At 38.4% G+C, this 20079-nt stretch overlaps 1 protein-coding gene across 1 annotated transcript in view; it reads right to left on the bottom strand.

Annotated features, from left to right (window-relative positions):
* prkn (parkin RBR E3 ubiquitin protein ligase) overlaps positions 1–5888 on the bottom strand; it is a 154624-nt gene extending 148736 nt beyond the window's left edge. Inside the window, 1 exon segment of the mRNA XM_051126514.1 lies at positions 5798–5888. Coding sequence (XP_050982471.1) covers positions 5798–5804 — 7 coding nt within the window. The 5' untranslated portion in view covers positions 5805–5888.
* Between the last annotated feature and the right edge of the window lie 14191 nt (positions 5889–20079).

Genomic DNA, 20079 nt, shown 5'->3' with positions numbered 1-20079 from the left:
ATGTGAAATTTTCTTGATGTTGGTGTAACCATAGACCTTGTTTCAGGCATTTAAAGGTATAGTTCACCCAAAAATTTTGTCATTAATTACTGGAACAAAAATTACGATATTTCTGATGAAATCCGAGTGCTTTCTGACCCTCTGACACAAAAGGCAATTCGAAAAAGACCTACTAGGTTCTGGGTGATTTAAAGGAAGTTTGAAAAATGCTAACTCGTTTTCCATGTTATGATTTGCAGCACACTTTTACCGGTGGGATTTACAATTGCAAGCCAATCAGCATTGCCATATTCCATTCCACTTGGAAAATCTAGATTTTCAACTTCCTACAAGAAAAAGTGCAACAGAACATACCTGAAATCAAAGCTAACTGTGATTATGCAGCATGACAACACATGGCACCTAGTTAATTAAATCACATACATAAATGCATACCTTCGTACACCAAACATTTCATACCAGGTGTGAAAAAAAGCTTTTCTGTTGATAATTTTAAACCTGCAAAACAAATGCACGTTACATCATATTGTTTATCCTTTACAACTTAGGTGCTAAGAGACACCTTTGTCGTCTTGCTAGAATCAGGCAATGGAGCACCTTGATGTTTGAATATCCCACATCCGACTTTTAAACCAGCTTTGAACAGCATGCAACTCATCCTACACCATTTGTGCTAAAAACATGCATGATATCTCAAAATCTGCAACCTGTTGGGGAAAGCTGTGTTGTTATTTTACTGTGCGATCAGAATATCTAGAGACCTTAGATGACTTTTCATTTGAGCCAGCAACCACCCAAAATAACCTAACAACACCCAAGTAACCGCCTACAGTCCAACACTTTATCGGCTGCACAGCAACAGCCTGGCAACAATTCGACGACAGCTCCAGCTTTGTGGTTGTGAGTTCTGAATGGTCAAGCACCACTCACATTTCTTCAGAAAATGCTAAAACCTAGTTTTCATTTTATATTTTCTTTTTTGTCAGAGTGGCAAACAAACATGAAAGATTTCAACGTGAAAGCTGTTCTTTCATCTATGTGGAGAAAAAGAGCAATACAACGTTCTACAGCAACATAGGCTACTATGACAAATCAGGCCAAAAAGTGTCTCTCAGCTTCCAAAGGACAGCAGAAAGACAAGACAGGACAATACTGACAATACATCTGTAGAATGAAGTGTTATACATGTGCAAGCTTTAAAAAAATGATAGCTAGTGAGAAAATGTCTCAAATATCGGTGGTTTCTGAGTAAGAGCACAGACAATGTGACTCCTTTAACTTCTTGTAACACCTGTTCTGTTCTCAGGGACAGCAGAAAAGGACCTGATAGAAGACTCTACCGTGACACAAGTCACTGCTTCACTTCAGGGACTTCATTTCTGAATCCTGGAAGCACACAGTCTTCTGTCTGACAGCTCCAGAGTAAAACAGCCACTTTATTTTCACATATGGGTGGTTGACATTTAAGAATGAGTTTTGTAGGGGGGAAAAATAGGTCATGATAATTATATAGTGTGCAATTCCAATTCTATTATATCTTATTTTTTACTGTAAACGAAATACATAGTTTTCCAAAAAATCATTCTGTTTTCATTTCTGTTTCGTTCATTCTGTTTCTGCCATTTTTCAAACCAAAACTCTATTCCATTAGAAACTTCGTATGACCTTCTGTGAGCCACAAAATAAGATTGTAAGTGATTTATGCTGCCAAAAACCAAAAAGGAAACATAAACACATTTGTACAGCCAAGGCACCACAAAAGTCATTGCCAAAATGCCATCAGATTTCATGTGTCACATGACCTACTGTAACACAGCGAGTTTGATCACTGCAAATACGATTTGAGCGTTATGGTGGAAGAGAAGGAGAAATATTAAAATTGTTAACAGGTTCACCCAAAAATGTATATTCTGCTATAATTACTCACCCTCCTATGACAAAGCCTAGTCTGAAAGTTTCAAACAGTTGTCAAAGCTTTAAGTTTAAAAGTTTGAAGGTTTAAATAAATAGTTTAAGTTGCAAGGGTATTATAGGTGGTACTCAGGCCGATTGCCAGGGTGTTACCAACATGTTAGCATCATTAGCTAGTTACTAGCATGTTGCTAACATAATTAGCAAGTTACTAGCCTGTTTCTAGCATGATTAGCATGTTATTAGCATGTTGCTAGCATGAGTTGCAAGCACAACCCTCTACAGACACCTTGGCAAATTAATCACCACTGGCTAGTACATTTTTTAGTTTACTCGCCAGACTGATATACTATATATATAATGTTTGCAAAATGACACTTTTCAAATATCTGAAAGTACACTCCTAACATCAGTCAGTCTTGCATTATAATATGATAATGATACAACTTTAGTAATTATAATTAAAACTTGGTAACCATGTATGAATGCATATTAGTCATTTTAACTGAACTGAGGACTGGTGGTGGTGCTTTTTTGGTCATTCAATGTTTCTGTAAAAGAAATGGGAAAAAACTAACAATAAAACTGCTAATAATAATAGTAATAGTGATAATAACTATTATTATATTTATTTTTATTATTATTATTATACAAGTTCTACTAATAAGAACAATATAAAATGCCCTAAGGATTAATGAGCTGCTGGGTTCAAGAATATTAATCAGATCAGGTTGCGTGTGTTCGCCTGAACTGATTTGCTGAAATCAAAACAGGGATGATTAATAGGTGAGCACCAGCCAATGAGATTGTCATTTGCGCATTAGCTCCGCCTACTACCGAAGAAACCGGCAGTTCTTAAAAGCTGAAGAAGTCCAAAGGAACTCCGTTATTTTAACAGGAAAATACGTCAAAGAATATTGTTTACATGTAGCATGTCAATTCAGCATGGCATGTAAGACTCTCTCGCTCTCTCTCTCTTTGTGTGTGTGAGACAAAGCGATGGCGAGTCGTGCACCTTCACACTAGAGTTTACGGTACGTCAAAAAAACAGGTACACTGCGCATCCATTGAGATGAATTGAACAACAACACAGACCACTCGACAGAGAATGAAACTCTGAAGTGCTCAGTCAGTGTTCGGTGAGTGAAAATATATTTTTGTGCTAAACTTATACTCAGTGTCCAACTCACACACTAGCGGGTAAAATCTAATCTCTTTAGTCGCATATGCGAGTGATTTACTCACAATATAGAGGGTTGTAGCATGTTTCTAGCATGATCAGCAAGCTACTAGCATGTTGCTAGTCTGTTTCTAGCATGATTAGCATGTTATTAGCATGTTGCTAGCATGATTAGCATGTTTAAACCAGTTAAAACCAGTTGATTCAGCTAAAAACCAGCTAAAACCAGCCTAGGCTGGTTATCTAGTCTTAGCTGGTTTAAGCTGAAAATAGCTGGTTTAAGCATGGCTGGTCTTTTAACAGGTTTCCCAGCTTGACCAGCTAAGACTAGCCTGACCAGCTAAAAATTGGCCAAAACCTCTTTAAACCACTTTAAAGCCAGCCTGGGAGATCAGCCAAAGCAGCCATTCATCTTAGGCTGGTTTTGTGTGTTTTTTCTTTTTTTTTTTAAAGTAGGGAATTGTTAAGCTTTGGTATAGTAATATAACAGTTTAAATACACCATAAGACTAATTGCAAAAGTTTTCACCCCCTCAATGAATGTCTGTGGGATTTTTGGTGGTTTTGTTTTACAAAAAACCATGAGCCGGATCAGTTAGAAAAGATATAGCATCTCAGTCAGACTAGTCTGAAGGTCTGGGCCGAGTTTGGTGGTTGTAGCTTAAAACCTCCAGGAAGAGATACATTTTAAAATTTAGTTTTAGAAGAGGAAGATAAAATAGTAGATTAGAAGGTTGGCTTTCTCAAGCCAACCTAATTAAGATATTTTTGATTACATACGAAGGCTTTCTGACCCTCTATTGACAGGAAAGCAACTACCACTACTGATGTCACATAGACTATTTTATCGATGTCCTTACTACCTTTCTGGGCCTTGAACATGGTAGTTTCGTTACTCTCTGTGGGGGGTCTCTCGGAATTCATCAGAAATATCTTAATTTGTATTAAGAAGAAAGTCATATACACCTAAGATAGCTTGAGTGTAAGTAATTTTTTGGGTGAACTATCTCTTTTAGGAACTGCTTGAGTGAAAAGCATTAACTAAAACATCAAATTAGTCACTAATAATGTTGCATATAATCAGAAGAACATTTAGATGTTCTTCTTAGTATTCCAAATTGAAGAAATGAGTATAGAATGTTTAAAAAGACATCTCACTGACATGGCATGATATTTAATGCTCAGTGTAACCTTGGTGCATCCAATTTGAGCCATTTTAAATCTTTTCAAAACAAAAGAAAGCATATCCAGATTCATTCAAGCAAGAGAGACAGATTTTGTGGTGCTGAACATGCTCTAGCCTGGTGAGACAAGAGTCAGTTCTCCTCACAGCTCAGTCAATATAAAAACAAGCTTACGTGACATGACTATTGGCACAGATATTGTTCCAATAGCAGGAGATGCTGCGCCTGAGGGTGGAGGCGTGCTGTTTGATTCATACTCATTCTGCCAGACAAGCGCCAGTCAGTTCACTCAAACCCAATCCCTGTCTCGCGGGGATCAGCGAGCCCCGTACGGACGCGCCGGAGACACTCAAAAAGACACAATCAATACGTCTTCTTCAGAGCCCAGCAGTCCAAAGGCACACTCAGGCTGAGAAGCTCTAACGATTTATTTCAGATTCAACATTGATATCATTTTTCACAGATAATCTAGGAAGGCATGAGGAAGTGGGATATGACAGGTCAGAAAATTATGCCAGACACCTTAAAAAAGGATAAAAACTATTTTTGCTTTGGGAAAATATCTGCTGACGGGAGAAAGTTTTTCCAGAATCTATGGAACAAGCCAACTCTATATAATGGTTGCTTACAATTTTTTTTTTCCATTTATATAGAATTAAAGATTATTGATAAAATATGATGCTGACTACGTGAAATATTAAAGCATGCTTATATAATATAATATATATATGTGTGTGTATATATATGCATATAACAATATAGATGAAAAACAAATGTATGAATCTGGAAAAAGCACATGATGAGACTGATAGCCTTTTATCTAAAGATGCTGCAAAAATATGATTTTCTCAAAATGAGTTTTATTGTATTCATATAAGAAATTTCATGTCTTTAGATCACATTTTGCAATCGTTTTGTATGTGGCTTCTACAATATTCTTTAAAATATTCTTAAATTAGAATTTTTTTTTGTAAATCAAAAATTTTATATCATAATCTTTAGTAGCAGCTAGGTAAACAAGTGAACACAATCAAAATATTATGTAAGTTTTCACTTTTTTTTTTTTTTTTTACTGGGGCATTTAATGTATGTGTTTTTTCATACATTGTTGTCTGTAAATAAATTAACTTCTAAATATAAACCCACCCTGACAACTGTCCTCATTACTATTTTTATTATTATTATTATTAAACCTAAAAGAGTGAAAAGGTTCAAATGATATTTGTCTTGCATTGCTTTGAATTCGCGCAATTTGTCGTAACCTGGAGCTCCGCTTTTGTTAACAACTGTACACTGAGATGTTTTTTACTGTATTTTATTTGTTTATGACTCACAATTTTTTTAATACACAGTTAATAACGTGATAATATTAAGAGTGGCCGAAATGAGCTGTGATGCGAAGTTACAAGGCACAATGTCAAATGACGCTAAACCGGTATGAAATCAGTTCCAACGGGAAATAAAGAAATAGTTAGTATAGCATGCAGACAGCCATAGGCAGCTGCTAATAAATAACTGCTTACCGATCATACTGTGATATCTGTTACGGCCCGGATTCACTCCAATGTGACTTTGGTGTTTGTTGACATGTTGCGAGCGTGATCAAAGCCAAAACCGCACAGGATCATGGGAAATTGAGTTCAGCGGTACATGCTCTTCAATAGCGTAGGAATATAATTAGCGTAGGAGATGACAAATAATACGCTTTCTGAATTTATCTGAATTTAATTCAGCTACAGCATGAATTGTTACAATTTAAATGGGACTGATAGGTAACAGTGCTAAAGATGTGAGCGATAAAAAACTACATTTCCTGGTTGGATAAACGTCAGAGGAAGTTGTTGTAGTGAGGGAAATTTGCACGTGGGTTAATGCAGAAGTGACAGCGGAATCCTTATGATTATATGCAGGATATTCCTGAGCCCACAGTTTGCTGGTGGTGATCAGAGCAGCATATAAAGTCAGGTAAACGATGCTGTTCATTAAATTATGCATGAGCAGCTGCTACTTGCAGCTACTGCTACTTTTCAAACGAAAAAGGTAGACTTTTTTTTTTTTTTTCTCCATAATGTCACCAAAACGTAAATATTGGCTATCCACCTCAGACTAAATACTATATGAGCTAAATATAAGATTTCCAGGTGTCATAATTTTAGTTATTATTTTTATTTATTTATTTGTTTGTTTGTTTGTTTGTTTAATGGGGAAAATCATCCCAGAGTGAATGTCAGATAGAGATAAATATTAGATGTTTGGTCATTAAAATAAGCTTAAAAGGAAAAATCATGGATTTTATTATTATTATTATTATTATTATTATTATTATTATTACTGTATTTAATTGTTGGCTACGGTCAATGTGGTTATGGATTGTGCATGTTCAAAATGAATTAGTCTTCCTGGTTTAGTTGTTTTGTTCTTTATTACATGTTTTTCATCACTAGGCAATGCGGACCTGGAAGTAATCCTGTTTTTTCATCTTCAACCTGTACCCGAGTTTTCAAATAAATTTACTATAGTCTTAAAAGTCTGTAAAATAACTTGTAGGTCAGAACAGCTTTAATGACTAAAAGCTGAATTATGAAGGAAATTTCCATGTACTAGTTTCATGTCATATTGTAGCCTTTACATAATATTATAAAGCCAGTAAAAGTTGAATTAGGTGCAAAACCCTGCCAAATTGTTGCACCATCAGAAACGTCATGTTTTATTGCTACAAACTTACATGGTAGTGTACCAACTACGCTATTTCGCAGTTACTCAAAATGATATCTCCCATTTGGACCAACACCTAAGAAAATAGGAACCGATTATTGGTTTTCAAATCTGCCTACCCAGATTAGACAGTCTCATGAAAATTGTGAAGCTCTGTATTTATTGACCTTTTGAGATTCTCATACTGTAACATTGTTTTGTATTTGTTGAACTTCTAAGAGTGGGTTTTCATTTACTCTGCTTTTAACTCTAAAGTTCAGCGCATATTTTGATCTGCACTGTCAATGCATTATTCCCTTCGAAGACAGAGCCATTTAACTCTTCCAAATAGGATTTGGTCTGTCCCAGAACTGCTTGCCCTGTTTGAAGATCTATCTTACGGAGATGTTTGTTGTGTACACTTTAATAAATGCAAGAACCTGTTAAATCTGGAAGAGCAGCAAATGATTTAAACCTCATTAATATTCAAATTGAAAAGGCATCAATGTTATGTTTTCTACATCTCTACAAATATGATGTGGCATATAACAACCTAACTCGCATAGTAAAATGACTGACTAAACAGGATTCAATTTGCATATTAATGAGCTAGATGACAGATTATAATATTTTGCCTTTTCCCTCAAGGGACAGACTCCTTTTTAGATGTTTCTTTTTCTAGGAATAGCTGATTGCTTTAAAGAAAAAAAAACAGATAACTTAAAGAACAATGGAAGTTAATTTGATCTTGTGTTCATCAGGTAAACATTGAAATCTCATGTGAGATAGCTACCAGTTGCATTTCAAATGTACTGTGAAAGCAATCATGCACCTTGTCAGTTTGTAGCCTATTGAATGTGAATTATTGCTGCCTTCAAATCATGTTGGACTAGTATTTATAAATGTGACCATAAAATTTACTGGTGATAATGGAAGCGATAAATCTTATAAGGAAATAAAACTAATTTCTCAGATCTGTGAGGTTTGCTCAACAAAGTTATATTTTTCATAATCTTGGGTGCAGAAAATTATAAAATACTTTGATATAGCATCATATAGCATGTTTTGTACTAGTGAAAAAACGTACTTTGGTGGTAAGTGAAAAAGTGAGAAATGCCCATCCTTTGTTTTTCGGAAAAATGCACCACACAACATAATTGCATCATTTCTGAACCCGCAACATCCCAGGAAACTTCCTAGAACAACTTGAACAAATTCATGTGTTAATGAGTCCTTTTTAAATATGAAGGCATTTTCTTCTAAAAGTTGGCTTTCTTGGGAACAAGCGCCCTTCTCAGAACTGTCAATTTGTCTGTCTGTCATCTTAATAGGTAACATAAATTTGCACAATGAGGACTGCTGGCCAGGATGTAGTTTTGCATTGTCAAATGTCATACCCATTAAAATTACATGGTTCAGGTAAGAAAAGAAAACGACATAAAAATGCCGGAAACATTTAAGTGGGTGTTTTTAAACTGAGAGTTTTTCTTTATTGCTCTCTTTTGTACCTGCTTTACTCATGATTTCTCACAACTGTCAGCAGCTTGTTTAGCTCCAGCTCTCACAGTGACACTACTATATAAAACAGATTAGAATCTTTATTTATCGCCTCACGGCTAGAGCCCGCAGAATTTGTTTCCGTCACTTTAACGCAATGTCACCGTAGAACAGCACATGAACTTATTATAGGGACAATTCCCCTGGAGCAACCTGGGGTTAAGTGCCTTTCTCAAGGGCACAATGGTGATGGCTCATGGCTCACTCGTTGCAGGGATTGAAGCGGCCTTAACCACTACTACACACCACATACACACCAACATGTGCTGGAAGACCTTTAATCAAGATTCACTTACAGTGTAACGGCACTTTCACATAGCACCCCCTGTTCCCATGAGACCACATGAGATGATCTAGGAGAAGCTTCCTCTCTCACCTGGCTTGAGGAACACATGGATGTCAATTCAGTGGAGCTCACCGATGTGTGGCAGCCAAGCATCCATGTTGGGAATTGTTGGTTTTTGAGAATTCTATCAAATGTTCCTTATTCCATTGGAGCCTGGACTCAACCATAAATCAAAAGTTTTCTTTTAAGCACTACCAGCTTTAGTTCCCTAGTCAATGGCTCCAAGTCATGTACAGAATGTACATGTGCAGAATTGTCATTTGAGTGAACTGTGTGAATCTGCTGAGTGAAGTTTGTTATTATTCTTCCATTGAGGTTAATAATACCTAGAGAAAATACCCAGGACCATTCTGGTTCTTCTCAAACAGTTGCTTAGTTGTTGAAGAAACCAAAGAGGAACCTGTAATATCCCTATCAGTTATTTTCCAACTTTTTGCGAACCTAAAAACACTAGACTTCTTCTCAACCTTGTGGCATATCTTGGCAGCTTAACAATATTCTTCAATTATTCTCTTACAATGTCAAGCAACAAGATGTTGTTCTTTTGAATTACTTTAATTACTTTGCAACCATTAAAAAGTATTGTTCTCTATAGTATGAATGTGTGTAGTATTAATTTAAAGGGGTCCTATTATGTTCTTTTACAAAGTCTTGATTTTATTTTGGGAGTGTACTGGAACATGCTCTCATGCGTGGTGGATTGAAAAACGCATTATTTTTCAAATAATTTACATAATTACAATACAATACCTCTCCCCAGCCTGGCACAAATGGCTCGATTAGTTCCGGATTTGATAAAGGCCCGTCTTCCAAAAAAAAAAAATGTTTTGTGATTGGTTAGCTGTCCCACTGCGTTGCGATTGGCGAACAGCTGAAGCGGTGTTTCAGTCCTGCTACGCCCCTAGCCAAAGCAGTTAACGCAAGCTAGTGATTCTTACGTTTTAAATATGGATATTTTTCTTACAAAAACGCATCGATTCGCTACAGGAGGCCTTTATTGACTCCCCCGGGGCCGTGTGAGGCACTTTTTATTATGGATGGATGCACTTTATTGACTTGTTTTGGACTGATGAAGAGAAACACCCATCTATGCCATTCTAAAGCTTGGGAGTGCCAGGATAATTTATAATATAACATTTTTGCATTCGACTGCATTTGTCTGAAAGAAGGAAGTTATATACACCTAGGATGCATGGAGGGTGAGTAAATAATACACTACAGTAGTGTTGGGTCCTATCGTCAGATCGTCAGATAGTCAGTACATGATATTGTCATGCTAATTTATTTAATTATTTTACATACTTAGTTTCATTGGCCGAAACCAGCTCCAGCATAAGCCTAAAAGCAGCCTAACATTAACATTATCAAAGAACATCATCACTAATTAGCCTAGCCTATTCTAGTGCAAGTTTATGCATTTAAAAAAAAAACACTGTAAGTGAAGCTATCCACACTGTATAATGAATAAATCTCTTAACACACACTGCACACATCTGTGGTGCATTACGGCTCCAACATGGAAACCGGAGTAGATCGCGGCCTCGGCATGTGTTTCGAGCCCCTATACTGAACACATCTGCGGTACGTTACTGCTCTGAAGTGGCCACTCTAGTCATCAATGCTTGTGTTTATACCTGCCGCACTGCGGCTCACTGAAGTGGCTCTCCACGCTGCATCTCAAAAGTTATTTTAATCCCCCACCTCGTCCCTATCCACCCCCCAACAATTCGAATTTCTGTAGGCGGGATTTATTTTAATGATATTCTAATGGACCGCTTTGTGACATCATTGCATGTGGAAAATAAACGCTGTAGTCCAAAGGAGCCGTTCGTTGTAGTTCTTGAAAAGAGATTTTTTTTTTTTTTTAACGAAATATCTCCCTTTGGAGTGGACTTTGAGATTTGTAACTTTGTAGATCTTTTTTATGCCCAAAGATACACACCACACACTTACTAAAATTCAAAAAGTGAAAAAGCATAATAGGACCCCTTTAAATCAAGTTTACAAAATGTACCATATTGTCATTGTCATGTGACCTACCTTTGTCAGCTGTATGGCTTCACTGCCATTCACAAATCCTCTCCCGTGGCCTCATGGGATAATAAAGTACTGGCAGTTCTGCCCACTTCACACAACATCACAGGTTCCCTCATTAGAGACCAGCCATGACCAACATTTTGGGGGCTACTTCAGAACCAAGATTTGGGCACTGGTCCAAGGTTTTTAGTATGGAAAAATGCAACTCAATTCTAGATGGGCATCGACTCTGTAACCAGCTCCAGTGAAAAGTGGTATTACCAGGTCAATAGAGAAAGGATGGAAATGTATTTGATTTAGGTAAGTGTTGATTTCTGAGCTCCACAGAAGATGATCAGAACTGCTAAAGGAAATAAGCTCGCATGAGGTTCTTCAGACTCCTCTGACAAACTGAACTGTGCACATGCAAAGGCCCTTTCACATGACTTGTCAATGTTGACCAGTGCATTGAACTTCACAGGTGAGCTTTACCTTCTCATCAAGTTCTCAAGCATTTAGGATGTTTCACAATGAAGTCCTGGGTCCAGCTGTAAACCACTATGTTAGAGTAGTGTCTCAGTTCTAATTAAAATTCACCAACAGCATCCAGAGCCAGTAATGTTTCATCAGCTCATAGGAAATGAGTCCTGATTTCCTCTCTGCAGTGTATCAAAGCTACTGCCAGCTCAAACACAGCTTTTTATGGTGTGCGTTCCCCGCTTCCTTAGTACCTACTAGTAAACTCATAAAATTGTCCATCCGTGATACTACCTGCAACGTTTTTCATGTGAAGGTCAAAGCAGAAGCGCTGATGTGAGTCATGTGAAAGAGCCTTTAGAATTGCCATCTCTGTTTTGCTTCATCTAGTGAAAACCTGCACAAAGATCCTGCATAATGCTACTCAAATTCTAGCCGCAAAAGTGATATTTGTTCACCTACCCATTTGAAAATGACGAAGGAATATATCTTTTGCAGCAGGTGCCATCTATTTGTAGAGTCAAAGACTAAATGTCAACAGAATCGGCGGTGTTCTCCTGTGATAGGTGATGAATAACTAGAGACCTGTTCTTCCCACCGTACGCTCTTTGTCCTCTCGACGGTCACTCTTCCTTTGGGAGCCTCGCTGAGCTGTAGTAAGATAAAGGCAGGTGCGAGGGGATTCAGTCAATACAGGGATCGATGTCTCCACAGGCGAAGCAGCTCTCACTCACAGTTTGGGCTGCCTCACCATGACTGCCTGTGTGTTTCCAGCATCTGTCTCACATTCAGCCTTTCCGTCTCTGGTATCTTTTATACTGCACTTATCTGATCATGACCTTTTCCCAATGTTTTGTTTTCTCAATGTGTTTCTTTCTTCTTTGGTTCCCCTTCCGTGAGTACTTTTCCCATGCTTTGTCACTCAACAATTCTGTTTTGTAGTGTTGTATTATTTATTAAATTCATCAACTGGGGGTACATCTAGGTACAGGTGTTTACTGAGCAGAGCGTTCTTGCCTGGAGGCCAGAGCATCAAAGCAGAGATGTATAAGATCCATGAGTTGAAATTGCAGTGCAATGCTTGACATTGCTACTGTATAAAAGGATGTCCCACCTTTCAAATAAAAAAAAATTTCTGGCTATTTTTACTTTTTTTTATTTTCATATGGCACAACAGCAGGCTTTACACTGTGTCCTAGCTTCAAAACCTTTTTAACATGATTAAAACTGCATACTGAGTGACTGATGCCATTTTTCTGTTATGGAATATGTTTGTTGGTTCGCACTGTGTTTGCAGTTTTAACGTACGTTTGCTTTATTTTCAAGGTCTGAGGTAAACTATCTGTTGTTGCTTTTAGTATGGCTATAAATGTCATGCAAAATGATATTCAAACTCACATTAGACACTTTTAACCTTAAATAAAGCACATAATCAGTACCTGAGATTATTACTAGCTGCATTTCCATTACCCTTCAAATTGCACAAATTTAAATTGTGAATTGAAAATACGCCTAATGGAAACGTGTCAACTGCGCAAAAAACTCCCATATATCACAAACAGTTTTTACGCTCACATGAGGTGGTTTCTCAGGCAATTCGAAAATAGGTTCTTTTTTCCAAAACTGCAGTGGAAATGTTTTTTTTCACATTTACAGGTCACATGGCGTATGTAAAAAGTCATATGATCATTCTTCAGTGTACTATAACCTCCAAAAAACACATCATACTTGGTCGCTCTGAAGTATAAGGGGCTTTTCCTGCCATTAATGCTTAGACCATTTACACTGCATACGTCTGCAGCTCTCTCTAGTCAAAGCTTGTGTTTACGGCAGCCACACCGTGCACGTTTGAAGTGCCTCTGCGCTCCTTCTGTAAAGATACACGTATATGCTTCTTTCAATTAAATATAACCAAAATCCATTGCCATGACTTATCGCAAGAGGAAAAAAATATGCTTTAGTCACGTATCGGTTAATGGAAATGCCGTCATTTCACAATACTTTTTTATCGACATTTATATATTGCCAAAGATTTGTGCAAATCTGTAATGGAATGTCATATAGCTTGTATGTTGTTTTAGAAATTTCGCTGGTCACTGTCACAGCTAGTTAGGACAAAAACTCTGAATAACATGGAAAAGATATTTTTTATTGCGTCGCATCGCGTGTAGGTATGACACGGTGTTAGAAGTGTAGCAATGTGCACCTGAAGAAACCTGAACAACTTCAAACATTCAAAATGGCTACAACAGTTCATTTCGGTCCTCGAATCTGATTGGCTGAGAAAAGTGTGACATTCTAGTAATATCGGAACCATTTTGCCATTTGTATCACTCCCTTGCAGAATTTCTCAAAAGGAGTGTAATGCCGGACAACCAAATCCACAGTAATCTTATGAATAATATTGTTTTTTTGTCACGGAATGTTGTTGTAATAGGTTTTAGGTGAGAATGTTTAGACTTAAAATACGTGGTTAGTAAAGATAACAGCTAACGTAGCACTGATGAACCTCGCTGAGAGCAGCCTTACCTTGGCTGAAAACTTCTGTCAATGGAGAGGAAACAATGTCTCATAAATGATGAAAAATACAGTCAATGGTGGGGAAAGAGTTAAGAAACATTGCAAGTCAAGTCTCCCTTGTGGAGCTGCTGCCTGTGTAAAGCACCACAAATCAATGACTGTTAGGATTCTGTCTTTGAAGGTAGAGGCCTATGTAGGCAGCCTTCTGAACACATCCAGTTTGCTCCCCTGAATCCCTTTAAACTCAGAGTTATGTACAGTAAATATCTCTACTAGATTTGGCAGCACTCTGGTTCAAAACAGCTAAACAAATTCTCTTAGCTTTTCATCATGCCTTACTCTCAGGTTGCTCTTAGACTCCTGCCGCTGTGAAGTTCCACTCGTGGATGCTCTTATCCATTTACTGTCTTTGATTTACAGTTCCCATCCACTTTCATAAGCCCACTCTATTCATTCGATATCTTTTCTGCTATTTTATGTCCCTATAGATAGAGCTGCGGAAATACTCTTTTCTGTGACTGTTATCACCATATGCAATAATTCAATTTCTGACACCAAATCATCAACACGATCAGCGTGTATCTCAGAGGTGTGTCGGGAATCGGAACGCATCGGGATGTGAATGATTTGAGAGGAAAAACCCTTCAAAAGTGGAATGAGGATTGAGAGTGGGGTAGCTGGATGATGACAGCCAGGGGGGCTTTTTCCGACAGGCTGATCTCTCTCATTCATCATCATTTGGCTTTTTAATGGTCTGACAGCTCTGGCAATGCTGAGGAGCTGCTGTGTCGCTCTCTCCGTCCCTCTATCTCACTCATGAGCCTCCAACTGTTGTTGCAATGTCGCTCTCCCCCTCCGCAGATGCCATGCTGGCCTGTTTCCCGTTGGCACAGAGGGGACAGATTGGTACTGGGATCAACTCCAAGCTGTCAGAGATCCGCCTCAGATCCAGGAAACTGTAGCAGGGCGGTTGCAATTGACAAATACACTGTGCGTGTCAGAGAAGAGGGACTTGTTATATCAGAAAGTTATTTTGTTGCATATGAGCGTATGTGCTGGGGAACTTCACTGAGGGGGTGTGGGATATGAGCGTATGTGCTGGGGAACTTGTGTTTGGTGGTAAATAATAAAGCAACATTCCCACCTAAATGCACTAAATGAAGTTCCAAACGTAAGTTCGGGAGGAGCCTAATCATTCAGTCTTCTGGTTCAAAGTAAACAAGCAGGACGTGACACTCATTCATTCAACAGTTGACAGGAGTGACGGGCAAATGAAGCCTCGTGAAGGACCGAGACTTTGCTCTGACTGTTTCAGGAAAAGATTCAAAGCTTTGAGGGTGTCGAAAACAGCGCGATCTGGTGGTTAGTAAAAAATAAAGCAGCCAAAAGACTAAAACTCTGTCGGAAGAAGCATTCACCACAATTTCCATAGATCAATCCAAATAAAAGCCTAACCGTGTGTGTGTTTGTTTGTTGAATTTCTGACTCTGATCAATTCATTTATCCATTGAACAGTGCCATTAAATACCAGTACGAATATCAATATGATGTAATAAAAGAATAATGTACACATATATTAATTGCATATGGCATATATTTCATTTTCCTGAAATAATTTGTATCCTTCATATTACTTGTATGACTGGGTATTAAAAAGTGTCATTATTAAATAGGTCCCAATGAAAATGTACTCGCAAAGTAAGATCTGGGGGTCGAACATTAGGACACACGCAAAGTGAATCGCGCACATGACTCGACAGAAAGTGAGGCTTGTGAAAGGGATTTCTACATTAACAAGCCTTCATCTGGCATGCCCTTTAACACAAGCTCTGATGTCTCGGTTCAAATGTCATTTCACTAGTTGACAGTCATTCAAGATTTAGCGAACTTGCTAATGATGTGGGAACACAAATTCGAAAAGCATATGTTGTCCATAAGAACGTAATGACATCTCTCATGAAGGTGTGCATCTTTACAAAGTAAACGATGGTCTAAAAAAATCTCACTTAGCCTCTTCGCTAATTAGCACACAAAATACCATTGGTATACTACGTCCGCCGCCATACCGGAAGTTGTACCCACATTCTTTTTTTACAGTAGCGCCCCCTGGAAACTTGTGGATATAAGCAGCTCTCATTGCACTGTCCCAGCGTCAGTTCTTCCGGCATCCCTCCACCTCCCCTTCTCCTCCTCTATTTCTGTTATCTCACTTTAGGTAATATCGCAATGGGGGGTTGAGCTCGGTGCTCAAGCTGAGCTTCGGGTTCGAGCCTCCTTTAAGGACAGCAAGCCAAGTTTGTTTACCATTGCCCATCAGGACTGGATGGGCAGGCGAACTCATAAAAGGAAGCTTAGGTAGAAGATCCCTGAGGAATGCTAGCTGTCTTCTCTAGTTATTTTTAAGAATTCAGTCATCTTGACCGAACGCACTGACTGTGGTGCATCTGTGTTCAACATGAATCCACTTGTGTATAACCTGTACTAAAAGAAAAAAATGTGATTATATAGAGATCATTGAGACTTTTGCCTCAAGATGCCTCCTCCTGTTCAAACAGACACAGGTACCCTCATAGGTGTTTCCTCAAGTGGTTCCTCCTCACCTAACAAACTCTGTTCAGGTTTGAAAACACCTGTCAAGGTTTGTCTTTCACTTAAGAAAGCTACGAGAAACATTTAACTCCAAGCTGATACTTAAATGAAACTCCTGAGCTTGAAAGAGCAACTTCTCAGCAATAAAATTGTCCTCTTGGGTGGAATGTTGAGATGGACTAAGAGAAAAATAAACCCATAAAACCGTGATTACTGCTAATATAATATTCTTCTAACAATCTGAGCAACCATTAGCCATTAAAGCAGAGCAGAGGTTTTTAAACATCTTGATGGCACAGACTCCCAAATATAATGATGTTATGAATATAAATCCAAAGTTCTGCTATCAAAGTCTAGATGGTGCAGGCTGATAGGTTTTAACTCTGTCTGATATAATCACATCATTATTCACATGGTGGAGCTGATCGCTTTTGCTGCTCAACATTTAAATACTTGGCTAGTGCTTGTTGTAGCAGTTGTGGTGCACTTCAGAAACCCTCCACCTTCCCCAGCTCCACCTGTGTAGATCTGCTATGGCAGGGCTTCTCAACTCTGACCTTTGAAGTCTACTTTCTTGCCAAACTGTCAGCAGAAAAAAAATATTGTGATTAAAATCATGACTTTGGACCAGTCGTTAGAAAACAGAAGTAAATAGTTAGTTTAATGGAAGTTTAACTTCTATTCTATTATAACATTTTTTTTCTCTCTAAACTCGCTGCTTACTGGTAGCATCAGCCTAGAGATCCCTAGAGCCCAGTTTGAAAAACCCTGGATTAGAGAACTGATGTAGTTGCCACTTGCAGAGCTCTTTGGCTAAATGGAAGCTGTCCAGACAACAAAAATCTTTCAAGCACTTCTAAATTCTGCCTCTTTGCAACAGAACTGCACTTCTGAGAAAGGCCAACATTAAGTCATATTTGGTGTTTCGGAAGCCTTGTAGAAAAACCTGAAAAATATGAGACTAAACTTGCACTCTTTGACCTGAAAGCAAAGTGCTCTTTTCAGCAAAAGCTAAATCCAAACACTGAGGTATGATCATCCCTATCATCAAGTGTAATGGTTGTGGCAGCATCATTGAAAGCATGATTTATACCGTAGAATATAATCTGCACTAAATCCACTAACGGCAGTTGTGCTTAGGCTTGTTGCTGCTTGTATACGCACCTGAAGAGAGCAATGTGATATTTCTCCATTGATTTCTCTGAGATTGCAGGGAGTCTCTGGTAGGGGTCCCATTACCCAGCACCGTACCCCTTTTCTTTTCTCTAAAGTGGAACATTAATCCTGACTCCCTGAGGGTCTTACAGCCCCCTGTGTAATGCACCCTCAGGAATACATTGTAGGTGGAAAATGAGACTCTATTCAATTACTTCCACTTCATGACAAAATCAAGCAAGACAGTTTCCTTTCTCCCTGAAGCATATATGTTCCCGTGGTTGTCTTTTGTTATAAGAGAGTTGAGGTTCATCTATGAAAGCAATTATCCTTAAGTAACATATTACAAGACACTGTGTCAGAATCATAATAGGATATGTGGTAACTTGAAATAACTGTTATGAAAGAAATTTAAAACAATAGTGTAGAGGGCTCTTACCTGAAATCATAAGTGCTGGTAACCTGCCTGTACTATTGGGAAACAAGAGACAGCTTCCTGCGGAGTTAATGTTCAGATCTAATTAAACACACTTGAATCAGCTAATTAAGGTTTTTGGGATTACTATAAACTTCCAGACAGTTTTGACTTGTTGACTTTACAGGCAGTATTTGTTCATGAAGGCACCTCCTAAAACTGATTTCGGACAGGCTTTGGAGGCTATATTGGTTTAATGACGTTCAACAAAATAGAAATCTTTATTTTTAGCTCCTGTCACAGAATCAAACGCAGAGGATTAAGCAAAGGATACATCTATGTTGCCTTCAAAAATTGATGAGATGAAAGTTTCTTGGCAGACAAGTTCACTGGATTTGGATGAGCTTGGATGAGCAACATTAGAACATGCTTGCATTGTGACAGTGAGATTTTTACAGACAAGCATTACTTCAGAAGTTTTGCTGGCTGGCTTTTATTGCTCAGTTTTCTGTTGAGCACAGAACTTGACTGTTACACTCTCTCAGTCTGAATCCATGTGACACAGAAGAATGGAGAATCGATTCAGTCTTAGCTGACAGTGGAACTGAAAGAGACCTCTTCTACCTACAGTCATGTGAAAAAGTTAGGACGCCCTATTGAATTCCATGGTTTTCCGTATCAGGACATCATTAAAACAAAACTGGTCCTTGGCCGCTTTTAAAATTTCGAAAATAAAACCTCAGATGAACAACAACACAAGACAAATTGCACCGCGTCATTTTTTACTTAACAAAAATAAAGCCAAAATGGAAAAGCCATGCGTGACAAAGTTAGGACACCCTTACTGTTAACATTGGAATTAAGAGGGTAAATAACAGTCAAGCACTGCTAATCAAATACCTTTGATTAACTGATCATCAGCAAGTCTGAGCGCTTCTATAAACACAAAAGCTTTGTCAGTTTGCTGGTCTGGAGCCTTCAGGTGTGTGTTAACACGATGCCAAGGAGGTAAGACATCAGCAATCATCTTAGAGAAGCAATTGTTGCTGCCATCAATCTGAGAAGAGTAATACGGCCATTTCCAAACAATTTGAAGTTTATTCACAAGTGGAAGACATTTAAAACAGACACCTCTCCTTCCAGGAGTGGACGTCCCAGAAAATTCATCCCAAGATCAGACCGTGTAAAGCTCAGAGAAATGGCAGACAACCCAAGAACTACACCTCAGACTCTACAGGCCTCAGTTAACATGTTAAATGATAAAGTTCATGACAATACCATTAGAAAAATATGGGACAAAAATGATATGTTTGGAAGGCTTGGCGGAAGAAAGCATCTTCTATATAAAAAAAAACAATGCAGCACAGTTTAGGTCTGCAAAGTTGCATCTGGACAAAACACAAGTCTTCTAGAATAATGTCCTTTGAACAGACGAGACTGAAGTGGAGATATTTGGCCATAATGCACAGTGCCATATCATATCAGCACAAACACCTCATACCAAAAGACAAGCATGCTGGAGGAGGGCTGATCATTTTGGGCTTGTTTTATAGCCACAGGACCTGGGCACCTCACAGTCATCGAGTTGGCCATGAACACCTCTGTATATCAAAGTATTCTAGAGTCAAATGCGAGGGCATCTGTCCGACATCTGAAGTTGGGCCAAAATTGGGTCATGCAACAGGACAATGATCCCAAGCACACCTGCAAATCTACAACAGAATGGCTGAAAAGAAAAGAATCAAGGTGTTTCAATAGCCCAGTCCAAGTCCAGAGCTCATCTTGACTCAAATGCTGTGGTGAGAGCTGTGCATAAGCAAATGCCCACAAACCTCAATAAACTGGAGCAACGTTGAAAAGAAGAGTGGTCCAAATTCCTCCAGAATGATGTGAGAGACTGATATCACACAGAAATGTTATATTATATGATATCTTGAATGCTTCAAGTTATGGCTGCTACAGGCAATTGACTCAAAGGGTGTCCTAACTTTGTCACACATGGCCTTTTCCTCTTGGCTGTATTTTTCTTAAATAAA

Source organism: Labeo rohita, chromosome 13 (genome assembly GCF_022985175.1).
Source record: "Labeo rohita strain BAU-BD-2019 chromosome 13, IGBB_LRoh.1.0, whole genome shotgun sequence".
NCBI lineage: Eukaryota > Metazoa > Chordata > Actinopteri > Cypriniformes > Cyprinidae > Labeo > Labeo rohita.
This window is presented reverse-complemented; position numbering and strand designations above follow the sequence as displayed.